The sequence below is a fragment of the Bos indicus genome, chromosome 1 (genome assembly GCF_029378745.1).
Source record: "Bos indicus isolate NIAB-ARS_2022 breed Sahiwal x Tharparkar chromosome 1, NIAB-ARS_B.indTharparkar_mat_pri_1.0, whole genome shotgun sequence".
Lineage (NCBI taxonomy): Eukaryota > Metazoa > Chordata > Mammalia > Artiodactyla > Bovidae > Bos > Bos indicus.
In genome coordinates, this window is record NC_091760.1 from 84,382,394 (window position 1) to 84,399,935 (window position 17,542).

Below are 17,542 nucleotides of genomic sequence, written 5' to 3' on the forward strand. Positions count from 1 at the left end.
GCCATGACTCAGTTTCTGATGCTTGGCTGTGGATGTTCACTTTTCAGGAGTCCTTGGAAAAGGCCCAGCTGCTTGCAGTAATTGGGGACCAGCTTATCCAAAGCCACCATTATGCAGTGGACTCCATCAGACCCAGGTGTGCGGAGCTCAGGCACCTTTGTGATGACTTCATCAATGAAAACAAAAAGAAACATGACATTTTAGAAAAGTCCTTGGAGTTGCACAGAAGGTTGGACAAGGTGAGCAAAACTAAGCCATGACCATAATGTGTGCAAAATGTCCTGTGAAGAAGTCTTAGTCATATTTGCCCTCCCTACCCTTCATTATTGTTGAGAGGATGAAGTGCTTCATGTGGAACAGCACTCAAGAGGCATTAAAAACTGTACCAATCTGAAGTTTTAGGAGTATTGAAGGTGAAAAATATCCTAGCCATCCACCACATCTCATTTGAATGAAAAAAAGTCCACATCTTCTGTGTGGACTCAGACTTAAAGTGTGTTTTGACCTGACCCAGCCCTTCTTGATGCCCCATCAAGTGTACAGAGAACCAAGCACTATAGTTGCAAAGTGCTTCTCCTCATTAAAGGCATCAGATTGTGAATCCTTTTGAAGAAGCCTAAGTAATAATGACCATTATACATTCCTACCATATATTGAACACCTACTGTGTTTCTACCAGGAGCATAGTTGCATCATCTATTTAATCCTTAATATAACCTGTGAGGAAGACAATAATGGCCTCATTTAAGAGATAGAAATTGATATTCAACATAGTTGAATGGGTCGATGAGTCACAGCATTTAGTACATAAGGTGAGCGTTCTATAATTGCAGATTTCCTGATGGACCACTCTGAAGACTCTGATTCAGTAAGTCTGGGATGATGCCCAGAAATCAGTATTTTCATCAAGTGTCCAGGTGATTTGGTGCAGGTGGTACCTAGACAACACTGAGGAACCTTGGAATAAAAGGTTGCCCAAGACCACACATGGGATAAATAGGGGATTGCAGATTTCGGGTCAGGATGGCCAAATTCCAAGACCCAGACTCCTTAGACTAGACTGCAACTCTATGCAGAGTGCTCACGGGGAGGGGTTGCCTCCCCCCACACCCCACTGCCCTTCAGCGGTGATCTCTGAGGCAGGTGGCCAGTCAGCAGGGGCCTTGACTTCTGGAGCCTTCCCTATCAGCTGTTCCAGCCAACACAGGGCTCATACCATGAGTCAGCATGCTCCGTTCCCACAGTTGTTCCTCTCTGATCGCTGGGAGCACCCGCCCAGGCTGTTTACACCATCCCATTGCCACAGGGATTTTAGTGTCAAGGAAATACAGCTGCTCCAGAAGCATGTGGCTCAGAAGGGCCTGGAGCACAGCCTGCTCTGTGTGCTGTGCTGTTAGCAAGATTAGCTAGCCGCTGTTTCCCTCACTCCATTTCTGCTACAGACATAATAGCCTAATGCGATCTGTGGAGTGTGTGTGTGTGTGTTTTAGGGAACAAGTAGCTGCTGTGACTCTGCAGAAGACCCAATCCTAGTGTTTTCTGCAGATATAGGCATGATTTTAAAGAGAAAGTTTTCACAGTATGTATCAAAGCATAATTTCATATTATTTTGAAAATCCAAAAATATCAGAAGGAGGAGGAAAACAATGGGATGCTACTTATATTCCATTCCCCTCTTCATCCCCACACAATGGGAATCATCCATTTTAATATATCTTTATATGATTTCTTTTTAAGTCTAAAAGTAGTACACATTCAGTGTAGGTAATTTAGGGGAAAAGTCAAGACAAACTTAAGTTGCCTATAATTTTCCCACATAGAGATAACTACTTCGGAGCTCTCTTTGGATCTTTTTTTCTCTGTACAGTTATTTTACATAGCTCTTTAGGTCACGCAATAAATGGTAATGCACATGTACTTGCAAGGGTAGCTTCTTTTCATATAAATATTCAGACAGCACAAGGGCCCTTGTCTTTCTGTTTAAGTTTTTTAGAAATCAAATTGTTAGAATTCTTTACCTATGTGATTTCATCCCAACATTCTGGAAAGTTTAAGTACTGCTGTTCTGAGTCAAGAGTTTTGCATCCTTAGATTCTTCCCTTGGAAAGACAAATAGAAATGTGGACAGAGGAAAATGGTATTCTTGTTAAAGGAGACATTCCCTGTATCAGGAGGGCATGGAGGGCCCAGGTCTGAAGCCTCATTTTTCACTCTGTGCTCTTGTAACCAATTAAGATGCAAGAAAAACGACCTAGAGGTTAGACCCAAAAAGCCATTTGTTGTATTTTTCAATGGTTAAACCAAACATAGAAACAACTCAACTCTCTCCTCTTAGAGATTTGGCAATTATTGTCAGTGGAGAAGAATGTTTATGTGATTTATTTTTTGATTAAGTGACTTTCCTAAAAAGTATGCAGATATAAAATTGATTTGGGCTTGTCCACCTCATGGTTATATTTTTGAATGTCTAAACTTGATCCTGGATGACATGACATCCCATAATAATTGCCTGTTGTCTCAAAATCCTTGTGGACCCCATATGAGCTTGGACCTCCTGAGGATGGTGGTGGCTGAGCTGTGGGCAGGCTAACTGCACAGGGCACTGTGTTTCTTTCCAAAAGGTCAGCCAGTGGTGTGAAGCAGGAGTCTACCTCTTGGCTTCCCAAGCTGTAGACAAGTACCAGTCCCGAGAGGGCATTGACATTGCCTTGAATGACATTGAGACATTCCTGGGCACAGCAAAGGAGTACCAGTTGCCCAGCTCCAAGGACTTTTACAACCAGTATGAGTTGATGCTCACTCTTGATATAAAGGTAATATTTCTGAGTTATTTTGATCCATGGTTGGGAAAGGGATGGGGGGACATTGCATGTTGCCCAAGAAAATTTATGTTGGATGTACTGAGCAGATTAACCAGTTCTTGAGCTCTCAAGTGGCTTCTTAGACTCCTGGTCTGTGCTTCCTGGAAAACTGACCCTTCATGGCTTGATTCAAATAACTTTCATTCTCTGACATTCATTTCTCTACAAATACTTATGAGCATCTCTGACATATCATGCTCTGTGCTGAAGGCCAAGGACACAGTTATGAGCAGAAATAGATGTGTTTACATCCTTCACTGAACTTACAGTTTATGTATGGGAGAGGCTGACATTAATAAATATCAAATACAAAACACAAAAATGTATTGCAAACTAAGATAAGTGCTTAAGAGGATGTATTCAGGGTTCTATTGGGTATAAAACAGAGGAACTTGACCTGGACTGAGGGTCAGGGAAGTTCCCTGGGAAGATTCACTTGAGCCAAGGCCCGGAAAATGAATAGAGAAGATGGGAGAGGCTTTCTAGATTGAAGGATCAGCATGTGCAAGGTTTCAGGGCTGAAGGGAGCCTGGCACAAGTTCAGAACCCCAAATTCAGAACGGCTAGAGTATAGAACACAAAGAATGTTTGGGGTGAGATTAGAGAGGGGTAGATGAGTTGGGGCCTTGTGGGGCATATGAAGGAGTTTGGTCTTTATTCTGAGAACCACTGAAGGATTTAAGAAGGAGAATAAGGATCAGATTTGCATTTTGAAGGGAGCACTTGTTCTGTGAAGCCAACAGAGTTATAGATAGTACACTTTCCTCTTACAGCCATATTACCTTGTATGTACTTCTAATGAAGGGGCTTTTTTTAACCTCTTTTGAGTCATGGACCCTTTTGAGAATCTGATACACCTATTTTTAGGGTTCTGTACTCAGAATGATTGAATGGAACTTGATGTAGGTACTGTTTACAAAGATATGGGCAGAATTTAGGAAACCCAATATGGATGGTGAAGCACCCTGGACTAGCAAGAAACAGGGAACAGTTACCACCACTAAGCCTGAAAGACAAATGGGAACTCAAGCAGCTCTATAGCTGTGGCTGTAAGAGAGATAGTCTGTAAGAGCTGTGGCCTTGGGCAGAGGCCACAGCTGGTGGGGAAATATATAGCCCTACTTTTCTCTCCCTCTCAGATTTCCTAGTGGTTCATCTCACTGGCCAAATCCAACTAAAAGCCCATGGACCTCTTGTGAGCCCATCTGATGGCTACTGTAGAGGTCAGCTTCCTGGGACACAGAGCAGTATAGAGAAGATGTAATGGGGGAGCAAACAGGGAATGCCCAGTATGTATAGCTTTTATGATTAATTTTAAGGGAACACCTTGAAGGATATCCATGGATCCAGGCTAAGTTCCTTTGCTCCAAAATGATACATAGCAAACTGCATTCTAGTTATTTACTTTTGTCTGTCTTGTTTATTATACTGGAAGCTGCAGTGAGGCAAGAGCCTCACCCACCTCTGTGTTCCTGTGCCTAGCCTGTGCCTAGTATCTTACAGTCCATGTTTGTTGAACAAATGGACAGGCAGGTGGCAAGTGGGCTAAGTACAGTGAGGGCAGCTTGGTGTGGGATTGTGCCTCAGTGTCAGTCTTTCCCTGACTCTTCCTGGTGGGTTTTGGTGTTAAGATATGATCTTAAAGTGGTGTTGGGGGTAGTTAGGCTGGTCCCCTTTCCCTAACACAGGGACCCTTCTACTTCCCTACAGAGAGGACAAAGAGAAGGTGCGTCTAGTGTCTGTGCTATATTGTAGACCCAGGATTTGGTAGCCTCAGATCGTATTCCCAAAGCAGAACAGTCTCGTTTAGCTCCACATCCATTAGCTGCACAAACAAGTTTATCAGGTCAATCAGGGAGCCTTGTGGCCACAGATACCATTTTGGCCAACATCAGCAAATGTTATAACCACATCTCCCACCAGATAAGGAGTAAAACTTAATAAACCACTTCCAGGAAATAGGCAGAAACAAGGAGGAGGGAGGAGACCAGAAGAGAAATTTATTTTTAAAACCCAAAATGGACCCTCCAAGTCCCCCAAACCTTTTCTTCTTTTGGTTTGGAGTAAAATTCTAGATGTTAATGTTCAGATATTCTATTCTGTCAGAGAGTTTTATCCACTGAGGAGTAATGACTTGGTTGTCAAAATGGGTATTCTATAGACATAGAAATAATCCTCATTATATGCATATACACACATTGGTACAGATACATGTATCTCCTTAGTTGGACAGTTGGTTCCAGGCATAGAAACAAGACCCCTAGTATCAATGAGCACACCCACCTCTGAGATCTTAGTTTCTAATACCATTCTCCAGTAGAAGAGAACTGGGCTCCTTGGAGAAATGGCCATATCTAGGACTGGGACAGGAAATGTACAAAATGATCCTAGAGAGGGTTATCAAGATGGCAGAGTAGGGGGATGCGAAGTTCACCTCTCCCAAAAAAACACTTCAAGATTACATCTACACGTGGAACAATTCTCACTGAAAACAAATGAGACTGGTAGAAAGACACTTATACAACCAAAGCTGTAAGAAAGATCCATATGGAATTAGGTCAGGACCACACCCCTGGGAGAGGACACAAAAAAGGAGGGGGATTACATAGGCCTTTTAGGGAGTGAGCAATTTGAACTACATATGGGCACCCCAGCCCTGGGATCTGACACAGGGAAGATGAGTCCCTTTAGTTGGTTTGAAAACTCCTGGAAACAAGGTGGATGAAGCACATTGAAATTTCCCAGGATTCTGGCTAGTTTCCTGTGACTGCACCAATGACTGACTCTGCCCAAGCTAAGTGCTCACTTGGCTGTTCTTGCTCTGTGGTGGTGCAGCTTGACACTAGGGCAAGAGCTGCCACAGCTTCTGGAAGAGTGCAGTTGTGGGGGTTGGGGCGTGGAGCTGGCTCAGACCTGGCACAGCACCCAAACTGGGGCGAGGGCAGCCGTTACTGGTGCTCATGGAGGAGGCAGATCCAGAGTAGTCTGAATTCTGACTTATCTGCTGGGGCCACTCCAGCACACACCCCAGTCCACACCAGGTGCCTACTCTGAGCCCTCCTGTTCCAGCACTGCTGCCCTTTGGGGCAATTCTGGGGAAAGGGGGAGAGCACACAGAATAGAACCACCTCAGACCCACTCTCAGGGCCTCTGTTCCAGCAATCTGAGATCAGACCCCTCACCCAGTAGGGCAGTGATGGCCACTGAGCTGGGGGGAAGTCTGAGTCACACCCGGCTCTGGCTTCAGCCCCTCCATCTCCAGCCCATAACCTACCAAGGTGCTAGCTGCCAGCACACCCTGAGGAAAGATATGACTTGTGCTCATGTCAGATCCAGCTCTCCCACCAAAGCCACTGGGCACATGCAGACTATCTAGGGATGCTCCCACACAAGGACACCCCTTCAAGACCAGGATAGAGAACTGCTTCACCTAATTTCATAAAGACAGAAAAAGTTAAGCAGAATAAAAAGACAGTAAAAGTTGTTTCAATTGAAAGAACAAGAAAAAAAACCCTGATAAAACAACTAGTGAAACATAGATAAATAATTTATCAGATGAATAGTTCAAAGTATTGATAATAAGAATGTTAACTGAACTAGGGAAAAGAATAGGTGAACACAGTGGAAATATTAACAAGGAACTAAAAAGTATAAAAAAGAACCATTCAGAACTTAAGAATACAATAACTGAAATGAAAAAACACACTAGAAGGAATTAACAGCAGACCAGGTGAAACAGAAGAATACACAAGTGGTCTGGAAGACAGAATAATGGAAACTACCCAATCAGAATAGCAGAAAGAAAACAAATTTTAAAAAATGAGAATAGATTAAGGGACGCCTGCAAAGAGTCGGACACGACTGAACGACTGAACTGAACTGAACTGAACTGGAACAATATTAAGCATACTAGCATTTGCATTATAGAGGCCCCAGAAGGAAAAGAGAGAGAGAGAGAGGAGTCAAAAATGTATTTGATGAAATTATAGCTGAAAACCTCCCAAACCTGAGGAAGGAAACAGATAACCAGGTACAAGAAGCACAGAGCAGCCCACACCAGATGAACCCAAAGAGACCCACACTAGGTGTAATTAAAATGACAAAAGTTGAAGATAAAGAGAATTCTAAAGGCAACAAGAGGGGGAGAAAAAAAAGTTATATACAAGGGAACCCCCATAAGGCTATCAGCTGATTTTTCTGCAGAAACTTGGCAGTCCAGAGTGAGTGGCCATGATATATTTAAAATGCTGAAAGAAAAAAAACCTACAATGTATGATACTCTACACAGTAAGATTATCTTTTAGAATTGAATGAGAAATAACTTATTAGATGAACAAAAACTAAAAGAGTTCATCAATACTAAATAAATGTTAAAAGAGATGATCCAAAGTGGAAAGAAAATGCTATAAGAAGTAAGAATTTATAGGAAAGGAAAAATTCCAATAGTAAAAGCAAATATGTAGTGAAGGCTGTGGATGAACCACTTAACTAAGCTGGTAGGAAGATTAAAAGATAAAAAAATCATAAAATTAAACATAACTACGGTGAACAGTGAAGAGATACGCATGAAGATGTAAAATACACATCAAAAACACAAAACATGAGGGAGGGGCAGTAAAAGAGTGTAGCTGTTTTAGAATGTGTTTTAATTTAAATGAGCACCAGTTTGAAAAAAATAAATACAGTTACAGATAAACATATATGAACCCCATAATAACCACAAATCAAAACCCACAACAGATATACAAAAATCATAGAGAGAGGAACACAAGCATTCCACTAAAGAAAATCATGAAACCACAAGTTAAGAAACTAAAAGAAGGAAAGGACAGAGAACAATTAATTACAAAAACCAGAAAACAAGTAACAAAATGGCAGTAAGTACAAAACTATCAATAATTACTTTATATGTCAGTGGAATAAATTCTCCAGTCAAAAGACATAGAATGGCTGATTGGATTAAAAAAGAATACCTCTCTATATGTGACTTACAAGAGACTCACTTCAGAGCTAAAGACACACAGACTGAAAGTGAGAGGTTGGAAAAAGATATTTTGTACAAATGGAAACAGCAATAAAGAGAAGGCAGTAATATCAGACAAAATGGACTTTAAAACAAAGTCTATAACAAAGGACAAAGAAGGGTATTATTTAATGATAAAGGGATCAATACAAGAATATAAAAGGGGTATAACTTATTAACATATATGCACCTAGTACAGGAAAACCTAAATCTATAAAGCAAATATTAACAGATTTAATGGGAAGCTTCCCAGTGGCTCAGTGGTAAATAATTTGCCTGCAATGCAGGAGATGCAGGAGATGTGGATTTAATCCCTGGGTCAGAAAGATCCCCTGGAGGAGGAAATGACAATCTTTCCCAGCATCAGGGTCTTTTCAAATGAGTCAGTTCTTCACATCAGGAGGCGAAGTACTGGAGTTTCAGCTTCAGCATCAGTCCTTCCAATGGAATATTCAAGGTTGATTTCCTTTAGGATTGACTGGTTTGATCTTCTTGCCCTCCAAGGGACTGTCAAAAGTCTTCTCCAACACCACAGTTTGAAAGCATCAATTCTTCAGCACTCAGCCTTCATTATGGTCCAACTCTCATGACTACAAACCATACAAACCGTAGCTTTGACTATATAGACTTTTGTTGGCAAAGTGATATCTCTGCTTTTTAATATGCTGTCTAGATTTGTCATAGCTTTCCTTCCAAGGAGCAATCGTCTTTTAATTTCATGGCTGCAGTCACTGTCCGCAGTGACTTTGGAGCCCAAGAAAATAAAATCAGTCAGTGCTTCCACTATTTCTCCTTATATTTTCCATGAAGTAACTTATACTTAGAACTGGACATGGAACAATGTTCCATGAACATGAAGATCATTCAAAATTGGGAAAGGAGTACATCTGTTTGTCACCTCCACTGTATAATCATAAGGGATTGCTACCTATTTTTATAAATCAAGTTTTATCAGAACACAGTTGCTCACTTTCATTTATGTATTATCTATCATCTATGACTGCTTTTCTGCTAAAATAACCAAGTTTGGCAGATTCATCAGCGACTAGACGATCTGCAAAGCCTGAAATATTTACTGTTTCGTCCTTTTAAAAAAAAATTGCCAATCTGTGGTCTAGATCAAAACTTTTCAATAGAAATATAATGTAAACCATATATGTAATTCAAGATTTTCTGGTAGTTGCATTTTAAAAAATAAAAAGAAACAAATTAAATCAATTTTAATAATGTTTTTTTCCACCTTTGTGCAAAATATTTCAACATAAAATCACTGTTGTATAATTAATTATATTTTAATGAGATATTTTATGTTCTTTTTTCAAGTAAATGTTCAAAATCCAGTGTGTATTTAAACAATGCAGCTCAATTCAGACTAGCTGTATTCCAGGTGCTCACTAACCACATGTGGCCAGTGGGTACCAGATGGACAGTTCAGGTCTGCCTTCAGATCCTCCGATAAGTGAGACCTGACTCAGATTTTAGTGCAGAGGTCAGCCTTGACAGGGCCTTAGGCTATAGGGAAAGAGTTGTTCTATAGCTAACATTCCAGTCCTCAGGGATCTTTGCTCTTTCCTCAGAAGATGGTTCAGCATAGAAAAGACAAATTTACTTTTTCCAGTTGCAAAATGTGGCAACCCCCCTGGATGTGTGCTGAGCCTGTACTTTTGGAATTTGGCATCCTCAGGCCACCCTGCATGGATTATGGTGTTTCAGCTCTTCTGAGTCCCTTCTTTGGTGGTTAAAATCATCCAAAAGATGGATGTCAGAGTCAGCATGACAAAGAGAAAGCTACCCACTTCCTTGACCCACCAGAGCTGAAGGGACATCATGCTGAAAGAAATGTATTTCAGCTGGATTCAGGCCTTGGGGAAACCCAGGTGAAACAGTTCTGGTTTTTTGTTCTTCTGAACCTTTGCCTTAGGGCACATAGTCCCTTGTGAGAACATGTTTGAGATCCATCTTTCCCTGGTACTTGATCAGTTTATTTCTTTCCTACTTATATAGAGAGAAGAGGTCTTGCAGAATAAAATTTAAATGTGTATCCTTTTCATCACACATCCTTGTGGTTCCCTTGATCCTGCCTCAAAATTTAGCTACTCTTTCCCCTACAATACTTACAGTCTTTTTTCCACCAGGGCCTTTATTCAGGTTACATTTCTCATTTTGAATCATTCTTCTGTAAGTTGGCCTGTGACATCCTTTTCTACCATGAATGGATTTGCCTTAGTGAGCATTTAACCACTCAGCATATATTAACTCATAGTCAGCAAAAGAGTCTGAAGTACTTGCAGTAATTGGATGCAATCTCAAAAATGACAGAATGATCTCTGCTTGTTTCCAAGGCAAACCATTCAAAATTACAGTAATCTAAGTCTATGCCCCGACCAGTAATGCTGAAGTTGCATGGTTCTATGAAGACCTACAAGACCTTCTAAAACTAACACCCCAAAAAGATGTCCTTTTCATGATAGGGGACTGGAATCCAAAAGTAGGAAGTCAAGAAATACCTGGAGTAATAGACAAATTTGGCCTTGGAGTACAGAATGAAGCAGGGCAAAGGCTAGTAGAGTTTTGCCAAGCAAACACACTGGTCATAGCAAACATCCTCTTCCAACAACACAAGAGAAGACTCTACACGTGGACATCACCAGATGGTCAACACCGAAATCAGATTGATTATATTCTTCACAGCCAAAGATGGAGAAGCTCTATACAGTCAGCAAAAATAAGACCGGGAGCTGGCTGTGGCTCAGATCATGAACTCCTTATTGCCAAATTTAGACTTAAATTGAAGAAAATAGGGAAAACCACCAGACCATTCAGGTATGACATAAATCAAATCCCTTATGATTATACAGTGGAAGTGAGAAATAGATTCAAGGGATTATATCTGATAGACAGAGTACCTGAAGAACTATGGACGGAGGTTTGTGACATTGTACAGGAGGTAGGGATTAAGACCATCCCCAAGAAAAAGAAATGCAAAAAGGCCAAATGGTTGTCTGAGGAGGGCTTACAAATAGCTGTGAAAAGAAGAGAAGCAAAAGGCAAAGGAGAAAAGGAAAGATACACTCATTTGAATATCCAAAGAATAGCAAGGAGAAATAAGAAAGCCTTCCTCAGTGATCAGTGCAAAGAAATAGAGGAAAACAACAGAATGGGAAAGACTAGAGATCTCTTCAAGAAAATTAGAGATACAAGGGCATGTTTCATGCAAAGATGAGCACAATAAAGGACAGAAATGGTATGGACCTCACAGAAGCAGAAGATATTAAGAATAGGTAGCAAGAATACACAGAAGAACTATACAAAAAAGATCTTCATGCCCAGATAATCACGATTGTCTGGTCACTCACCTAGAGCCAGACATCCAGGAATGCGAAGTCAAGTGGGCCTTAGGAAGCATCACTACAAATAAAGCTAGTGGAGGGGATGGAATTCCAGTTGAGCTATTTCAAATCCTAAAAGATGATGCTGTGAAAGTGCTGCACTTAATATGCCAGCAAATTTGGAAAACTCAGCAGTGGCCACAGGACTGGAAAAGGTCAGTTTTCATTCCAGTCCCTAAGAAAGGCAATGCCAAAGAATGATCAACTACCTCACAATTGCACTCATCTCACACGCTAGCAAAGTAATGCTCAAAATTCTCCAAGCCAGGCTTCAACAGTACATGAACCATGAACTTCCACATGTTCAAGGTGGATTTAGAAAAAGCAGAGGAACCAGAGATCAAATTGCCAACATCTGTTGGATCATCAAAAAAGCGGGAGAATTTCAGAAAAGCATCTACTTCGGCTTTATTGACTATGCCAAAGCCTTTGACTGTGTGGATCACAACAAACTGTGGAAAATTCTTTGAGAGATGGGAATACCAGACCACCTGCCCTGCCTCCTGAGAAATCTGTATGCAGGTGAGGAAGCAACAGTTAGAACTGGACATGGAACAACAGACTGATTCCAAATTGGGAAAGGAGTACGTCAAGTCTTTATATTGTCACCCTGCTTATTTAACTTATAGCAGAGTACATCATGAGAAATGCCAGACTGGATGAAGCACAAGCCGGAATTAAGATTGCTGGGAGAGATATTAATAACCTCAGATACGCAGATGATACCACTCTTATGGCAGAAAGCGAAGAACTAAAGAGCCTCTTGATGAAAGTGAAAGACGAGAGTGAAAAAGTTGGCTTAAAACTCAACATTCAGAAAACTGAGATCATGGCATCTGGTCCCATCACTTCATGGAAAATAGATGGGGAAACAGTGGAAATAGTGGCTGACTTTATTTGGGGGGGCTCCAAAATCACTGCAGATGGTGACTGCAGCCATGAAATTAAAAGATGCTTGCTCCTTGGAAGAAAAGTTATGGCCAATCTAGACAGCATATTAAAAAGCAGAGACATTACTTTGCCAACCAAGGTCCATCTAGTCAAAGCTTTGTTTTTTCCAGTAGTCCTGTATGGATGTGAAAGTTGGACTATAAAGAAAGCTGAGTGCCAAAGAATTGATGTTTTTGAACTGTGGTATTGGAGAAGACTCTTGAGAGTCCCTTGGACTGCAAGGAGATCCAGCCAGTCCATCCTAAAGGAAATCAGTCCTGAATATTCATTGGAAGGACTGGTTTTGAAGCTGAAACTACAATTCTTTGGCCACCTGATGCAAAGAACTGACTCATTTGAAAAGACCCTGATGCTGGGAAAGATTGAAGGTGGGAGAAGGGGACGACAGAGGATGAGATGGTTGGATGGCATCACCGACTCAATGGACATGAGTTTGAGTAAGCTCTGGGAGTTGGTGATATCGACAGGGAAGTCTGGCCTGCTGCAGTCCATTGGGTGGCAAAGAGTCGGATACGACTGAGTGACTGAACTGAGCTGAACTGAACTGAACTGAATCCCTCGGTGCCTGGCAGTGTTCCAGGTGCTGGAGATACAGTGGTGAAAAGAATACAACCACTGACAATCAAGTGGGAGATACATGCTCTTAGAATCACAATTCTGTACAAGGCAAGATATGCAATGACCTCCATATAGATGCTCAGAGAAGAGGGGAAGATGAGAGAAAGGGAATGCCTCCTGTTCTCAGATTAAGTACAGAGCCACCAGCTCATGATCTACTTTTTTTCCCCATAGACTAAAGCCCAGAAAGTCCTGCAGAAGCTGAGCGATGTGCAGGAAATATTTCACAAGAGACAAATGAGTCTGATGAAACTGGCAGCCAGACAGACTCGCCCAGTGCAACCCGTGGCCCCCCATCCTGAGTCCTCCCCAAAATGGGCATCACCAAAAATCAGCCAGCCCTCCACTTTGGGTGAGTTACTTGGGGAAGGAAGTTTTGTGGTTTTATGTTTCATCCATGCTCATGAGGATTTAGATTATGCTTATTTAAGATGCATAATGGTCACTGTTTCAACAGATATTATTTAAGATATGGAATAGTACAGGCATTGAAGACTTATAAATTTAGGTAAAACTGAATGCCTGGATGCCAGGAGAAGTTCACAGTCTAGTAGAAGAACAATATAAATGCATGAATACGATTAGCATAAAAAAAGCTTCATTAAAAACCTTTAAAAGGCCAACAAGATTCTGTTAGCAAAAGAATGGTAAAATTGGTTCTTTGAAAAAAATAAAAAGATGAGTCCTTACATCAGTCCTCCATGGTCTTGATTACTATAGCCTACTAATAAGACTTGAGATTAGGTAATATAAGTCTTCCAACTTTGTTATTTTTCAAGATTGTTTTGGCTATTTTAGGTCCTTTTCATTTCCATATAAATTGTAAAATCACTTTTCAGTTTCTCCTGGGATGAATATGTAGATCACTGAATGAATATATAGTTCAGTTTGGGGAGAACTCTTATCTCACCAATGTTCAATCTTTCAACTTATAAATGTTATAATGTTCCATTTATTTAGGTCTTCTTTAATTTTCCTCAACAATTTAGTAGTTTTGAGTGTAAAGATCTTAAATATGTCATGCTTGTAAAAAGCTGTATGATAAATGGAACTTACCATATATAACTATTATCAATAGGAATATATTTCTGTATAGAAATGTAATCCTATCATCTGTAAATAAGGACAGTTTTACTTCTGTTTCAGTCTTCACGCTTTTTTCCCCCTTGCCCCATGATAACGGCTGGAACTTTTAGTAGAACATTGAATAGAAGTGTTAAGATCAGACATACATGATTCTTCCCAGTTTGTAGGGAAAGAACTTATTGTTCACCTTGAAGTATATGTTAGCAGTAAGTTTTTCACAGATGTACTTTATGAGATTGAGAAAGTTCCCTTCTATTCCAGTTTGTTAAGAGTTTTATCATGAATGATTGTTGAATTTTTCAAATGCTCTCTTTGGTGCATATAGTTAGTTACTAGTAGTTGCTCAGTACTCTTTGCAGTGTCCGACTCTTTGCAACTCAGTGTCCGACTCTTTGCAACCACATGGACTATGGCCCTCCAGGCTCCTCTATCCATGGAATTCTCCAGGCAAGAATACTGGAGTGATTTGCCATTTCCTTCTCCAGGAGATCTTCCCAACCAAGGGATCAAAATTGCCTCACTTATGTCTCCTGCATTGGCAGGCAGTTTCTTTACCACTAGTGCCACCTGGGAAGCGCTATGTATGATTTTTCTCCTTTATTGGTTTATATGGTGGATTACAGTGATTTATTTTTATATGTTAAAACAATCATGCATTCTGGGTAAACATGCTTGGATATTATATATATATATATATATATATATATATATATATAAAATTTGTTGCCACATGTATTTTGAAACTTATTAAGCATGCACAGATTCATAATTATTTTATCTTGCAGATATATTGGCCGTTTTATAATAATGAAATATCATTCTTTCCCTTCTTATCTTTAGTAATAGGCCCTATATTGAAGTCTACTTTGTCAGATATTAATATTGCCATTCCAGCTTTTTATGCTTAATGTTTACATGATACACTTTTTCATTCTTCTATTTCTGACTTTATTTTTAAAGTATATTTCTTATAGACAGCTTTACTTGGGTCTTCCCTTTTAAAAACATTATGTTAACTTCTATCTTCTAATTAGAGTGTTTAATTGATTTCACATAATATGTAATTATTGATATAGTTGGATTTAGAGCTACTATTTCATTATTTTTTCTCTATTTGTCTCATACTTTTTTTATTCCTCTTATCTCCTTTCCTGACTTTTTTGAGGTTAGCCATTTTTTAGTATTCTCTTTTAATTCCTCTACTGACTTTTTACATACATACACACATACCTTTTTGCATTGTTTTTCCCCCAGTGTTTCTTCTAGGTATTACCATGTGTATCCCTAATTTCTCACAATCTACTTTGAGTTAATATTGTAGCACATTTTGTAAATACAGGAAATTTGCAACAGTATAGTTGCATATGCCGTTTAATCATCTTCTGTGCTATTCTTATCCTAAATATTATGTCAACATATGTTACATACCCCAATATTGTGTTATAATTTTTGCTGTAAACAGGCATATATCTTTCAACAAAATTTGGAGAAAGGACGAAAAAAGGAACAAATATATAGATAATTTTATATTTACTTCCTATTCACCATTTCTGATGTTCTTTATTCCTTATTGAATTACCGTCCTGTATTTTGTCTCTTCCGGCTGAAAACCTTCCTTTGGCATTTCTTGTTTTGCAGGTCTGTTTGCAACAAATTCTTTCAGTTTTTATTTATCTGAAAATTATGGGGTCTTTTGATAACTCTCCATTTAATACAATTTACAGTCCCTGTCTCCTACCACATATTAAGCTTTTTAGAATTAAAAAGTTGATAACAGTTTAGTGTTATAACTTTAGTGTTTAGTTCACTAAATTCACAGTTTTGTGAATTTCTTTCCAGAATTTTTCCACACACACACACACACATACACATGTACACTCAGACACACTTATGCATGCACACCACAGATACACACAGACATGCACACATAGAGACATCCTTGGATGGTTGGAAACAGGGCTTGGTTCTCTTGACCTCTTATATAGGGCACTTTCCCAAAGCTAATTATACTCCTTTATATGACTTTGCTTCCCTCATTATTATTATTATTATTATTTGGATTTCCCTCATTATTTTAAAGGACATATATTTGTTACAAATAAACAAAGCACGACGATAAATTGTTTCTCAGCTTTTCAAACACAAGACTTCACAGTAATTAATGATCCTAGGATCCACAGATCTTTGACATGTCCGAACAGGTACTGTGGACTTTGATCAGGCGACTTGCTTATTTTGTATAATGCTCCTATGCTTTTGTTTTGGAGATTAACCACTGAGTGTGGATTCTAGCTGGTTGACAACAGGATTGTTGAACACATTCATCTGACTCCTTAGTAACTGAGTCCATGCCAAGATAAAGTATTATATTTCACAGTGTAAGGAACATTGTCAGGGCCACTTAGAGGTGGGAGCTGGAATCTCAGCTCTGACTCTTGGTAGCCAAGTGTCTTGGGTACTCTGAACCTCTCTGAAGTACACAAGGAACGTGAAAACATTCTTTTGTGGCTATGTGTGCCCATTTGTGTCTGACTCTTTGCAACCCCGTGGGCTGCAGCCTGTCAGACTCCTCTGTCCATGGTGTTTTCTAGGCAGGAATACTGGAGTGGCTTGCCATTTCCAATCCAGGGGATCTTGCCAACCCAGGGATTGAACTTGCATCTTCTGTGTCTCTTGCATTGGCAGACAGATTCTTTACCACTGTGCCACCTGGGAAGCCCCCTTCTGTGGCTATGCTGCTGCTGTTGCTAAGTCACTTCAGTCGTGTCTGACTCTGTGCGACCCCATAGACAGCAGCCTACCAGGCTCCCCCGTCCCTGGGATTTTCCAGGCAAGAACACTGGAGTGGGTTGCCATATCCTTCTCCAAAGCACGAAAGCGAAAAGTTAAAGTGAAGTCGCTCAGTAGTGTCCGACTCTTCGTAACCCCATGGATTACAGCCTACCAGGCTCCTCTGCCCATGGGATTTTCCAGGCAAGAGTACTGCAGTGGGGTGCCATTGCCTTCTCCGTCTGTGGATATAATAGTAGCTAAAATATAGTGAGTGCTTACCAAGACCTAAACACTTTGTGCATATTAATTCACTAAGGCCTCATACACACATACATACTCTTCAGTTTAGTTTAGTCGCTCAGTCATGTCTGACTCTTTGCGACCCCAGGAATCGCAGCACGCCAGGCCTCCCTGTCCATCACCAACTCCCAGAGTCCACCCAAACTCATGTCCATTGAGTCGGTGATGCCATCCAGCCATCTCATCCTCTGTTGTCCCCTTCTCTTCCTGCTCCCAATCCCTCCCAGCATCAGGGTCTTTTCCAATGAGTCAATTCTTCTCATGAGGTGGCCAAAGTATTGGAGTTTCAGCTTCAACATCAGTCCTTCCAATGAACACCCAGGAACTGATCTCCTTTAGGATGGACTGGTTGGATCTCCTTGCAGTCCAAGGGACTCTCAAGAGTCTTCTCCAACACCACAGTTCAAAAGCATCAATTCTACAGCACTCAGCTTTCTTCACAGTCCAACTCTCACATTCATACATGACCACTGGAAAAACCATAGCCTTGACTAGATGGACCTTTGTTGGCAAAGTAATGTCTCTGCTTTTGAATATGCTAT

The 17,542-nt window shown here is 40.3% G+C and overlaps 2 protein-coding genes across 9 annotated transcripts in view; one reads left to right on the forward strand and one right to left on the reverse strand.

Moving 5' to 3' along the window:
• The window catches only part of MCF2L2 (MCF.2 cell line derived transforming sequence-like 2), a 267,660-nt gene that overhangs the window by 117,947 nt on the left and 132,171 nt on the right, over nucleotides 1-17,542 (forward strand). For all 4 annotated transcript variants that reach the window (XR_011567109.1, XM_070791175.1, XM_070791183.1 and 1 more), the window contains 3 exons: nucleotides 48-239; nucleotides 2,622-2,813; nucleotides 13,017-13,194. Coding sequence is in view for 3 of the 4 variants with exons in the window: in XM_070791175.1 (XP_070647276.1) it covers nucleotides 48-239; nucleotides 2,622-2,813; nucleotides 13,017-13,194 (562 nt within the window). In the remaining variant the exon portion in view is untranslated. The remainder of the gene's footprint in view (nucleotides 1-47; nucleotides 240-2,621; nucleotides 2,814-13,016; nucleotides 13,195-17,542) is intronic.
• The window catches only part of B3GNT5 (UDP-GlcNAc:betaGal beta-1,3-N-acetylglucosaminyltransferase 5), a 114,890-nt gene that overhangs the window by 57,668 nt on the left and 39,680 nt on the right, over nucleotides 1-17,542 (reverse strand). The window lies entirely within an intron of this gene.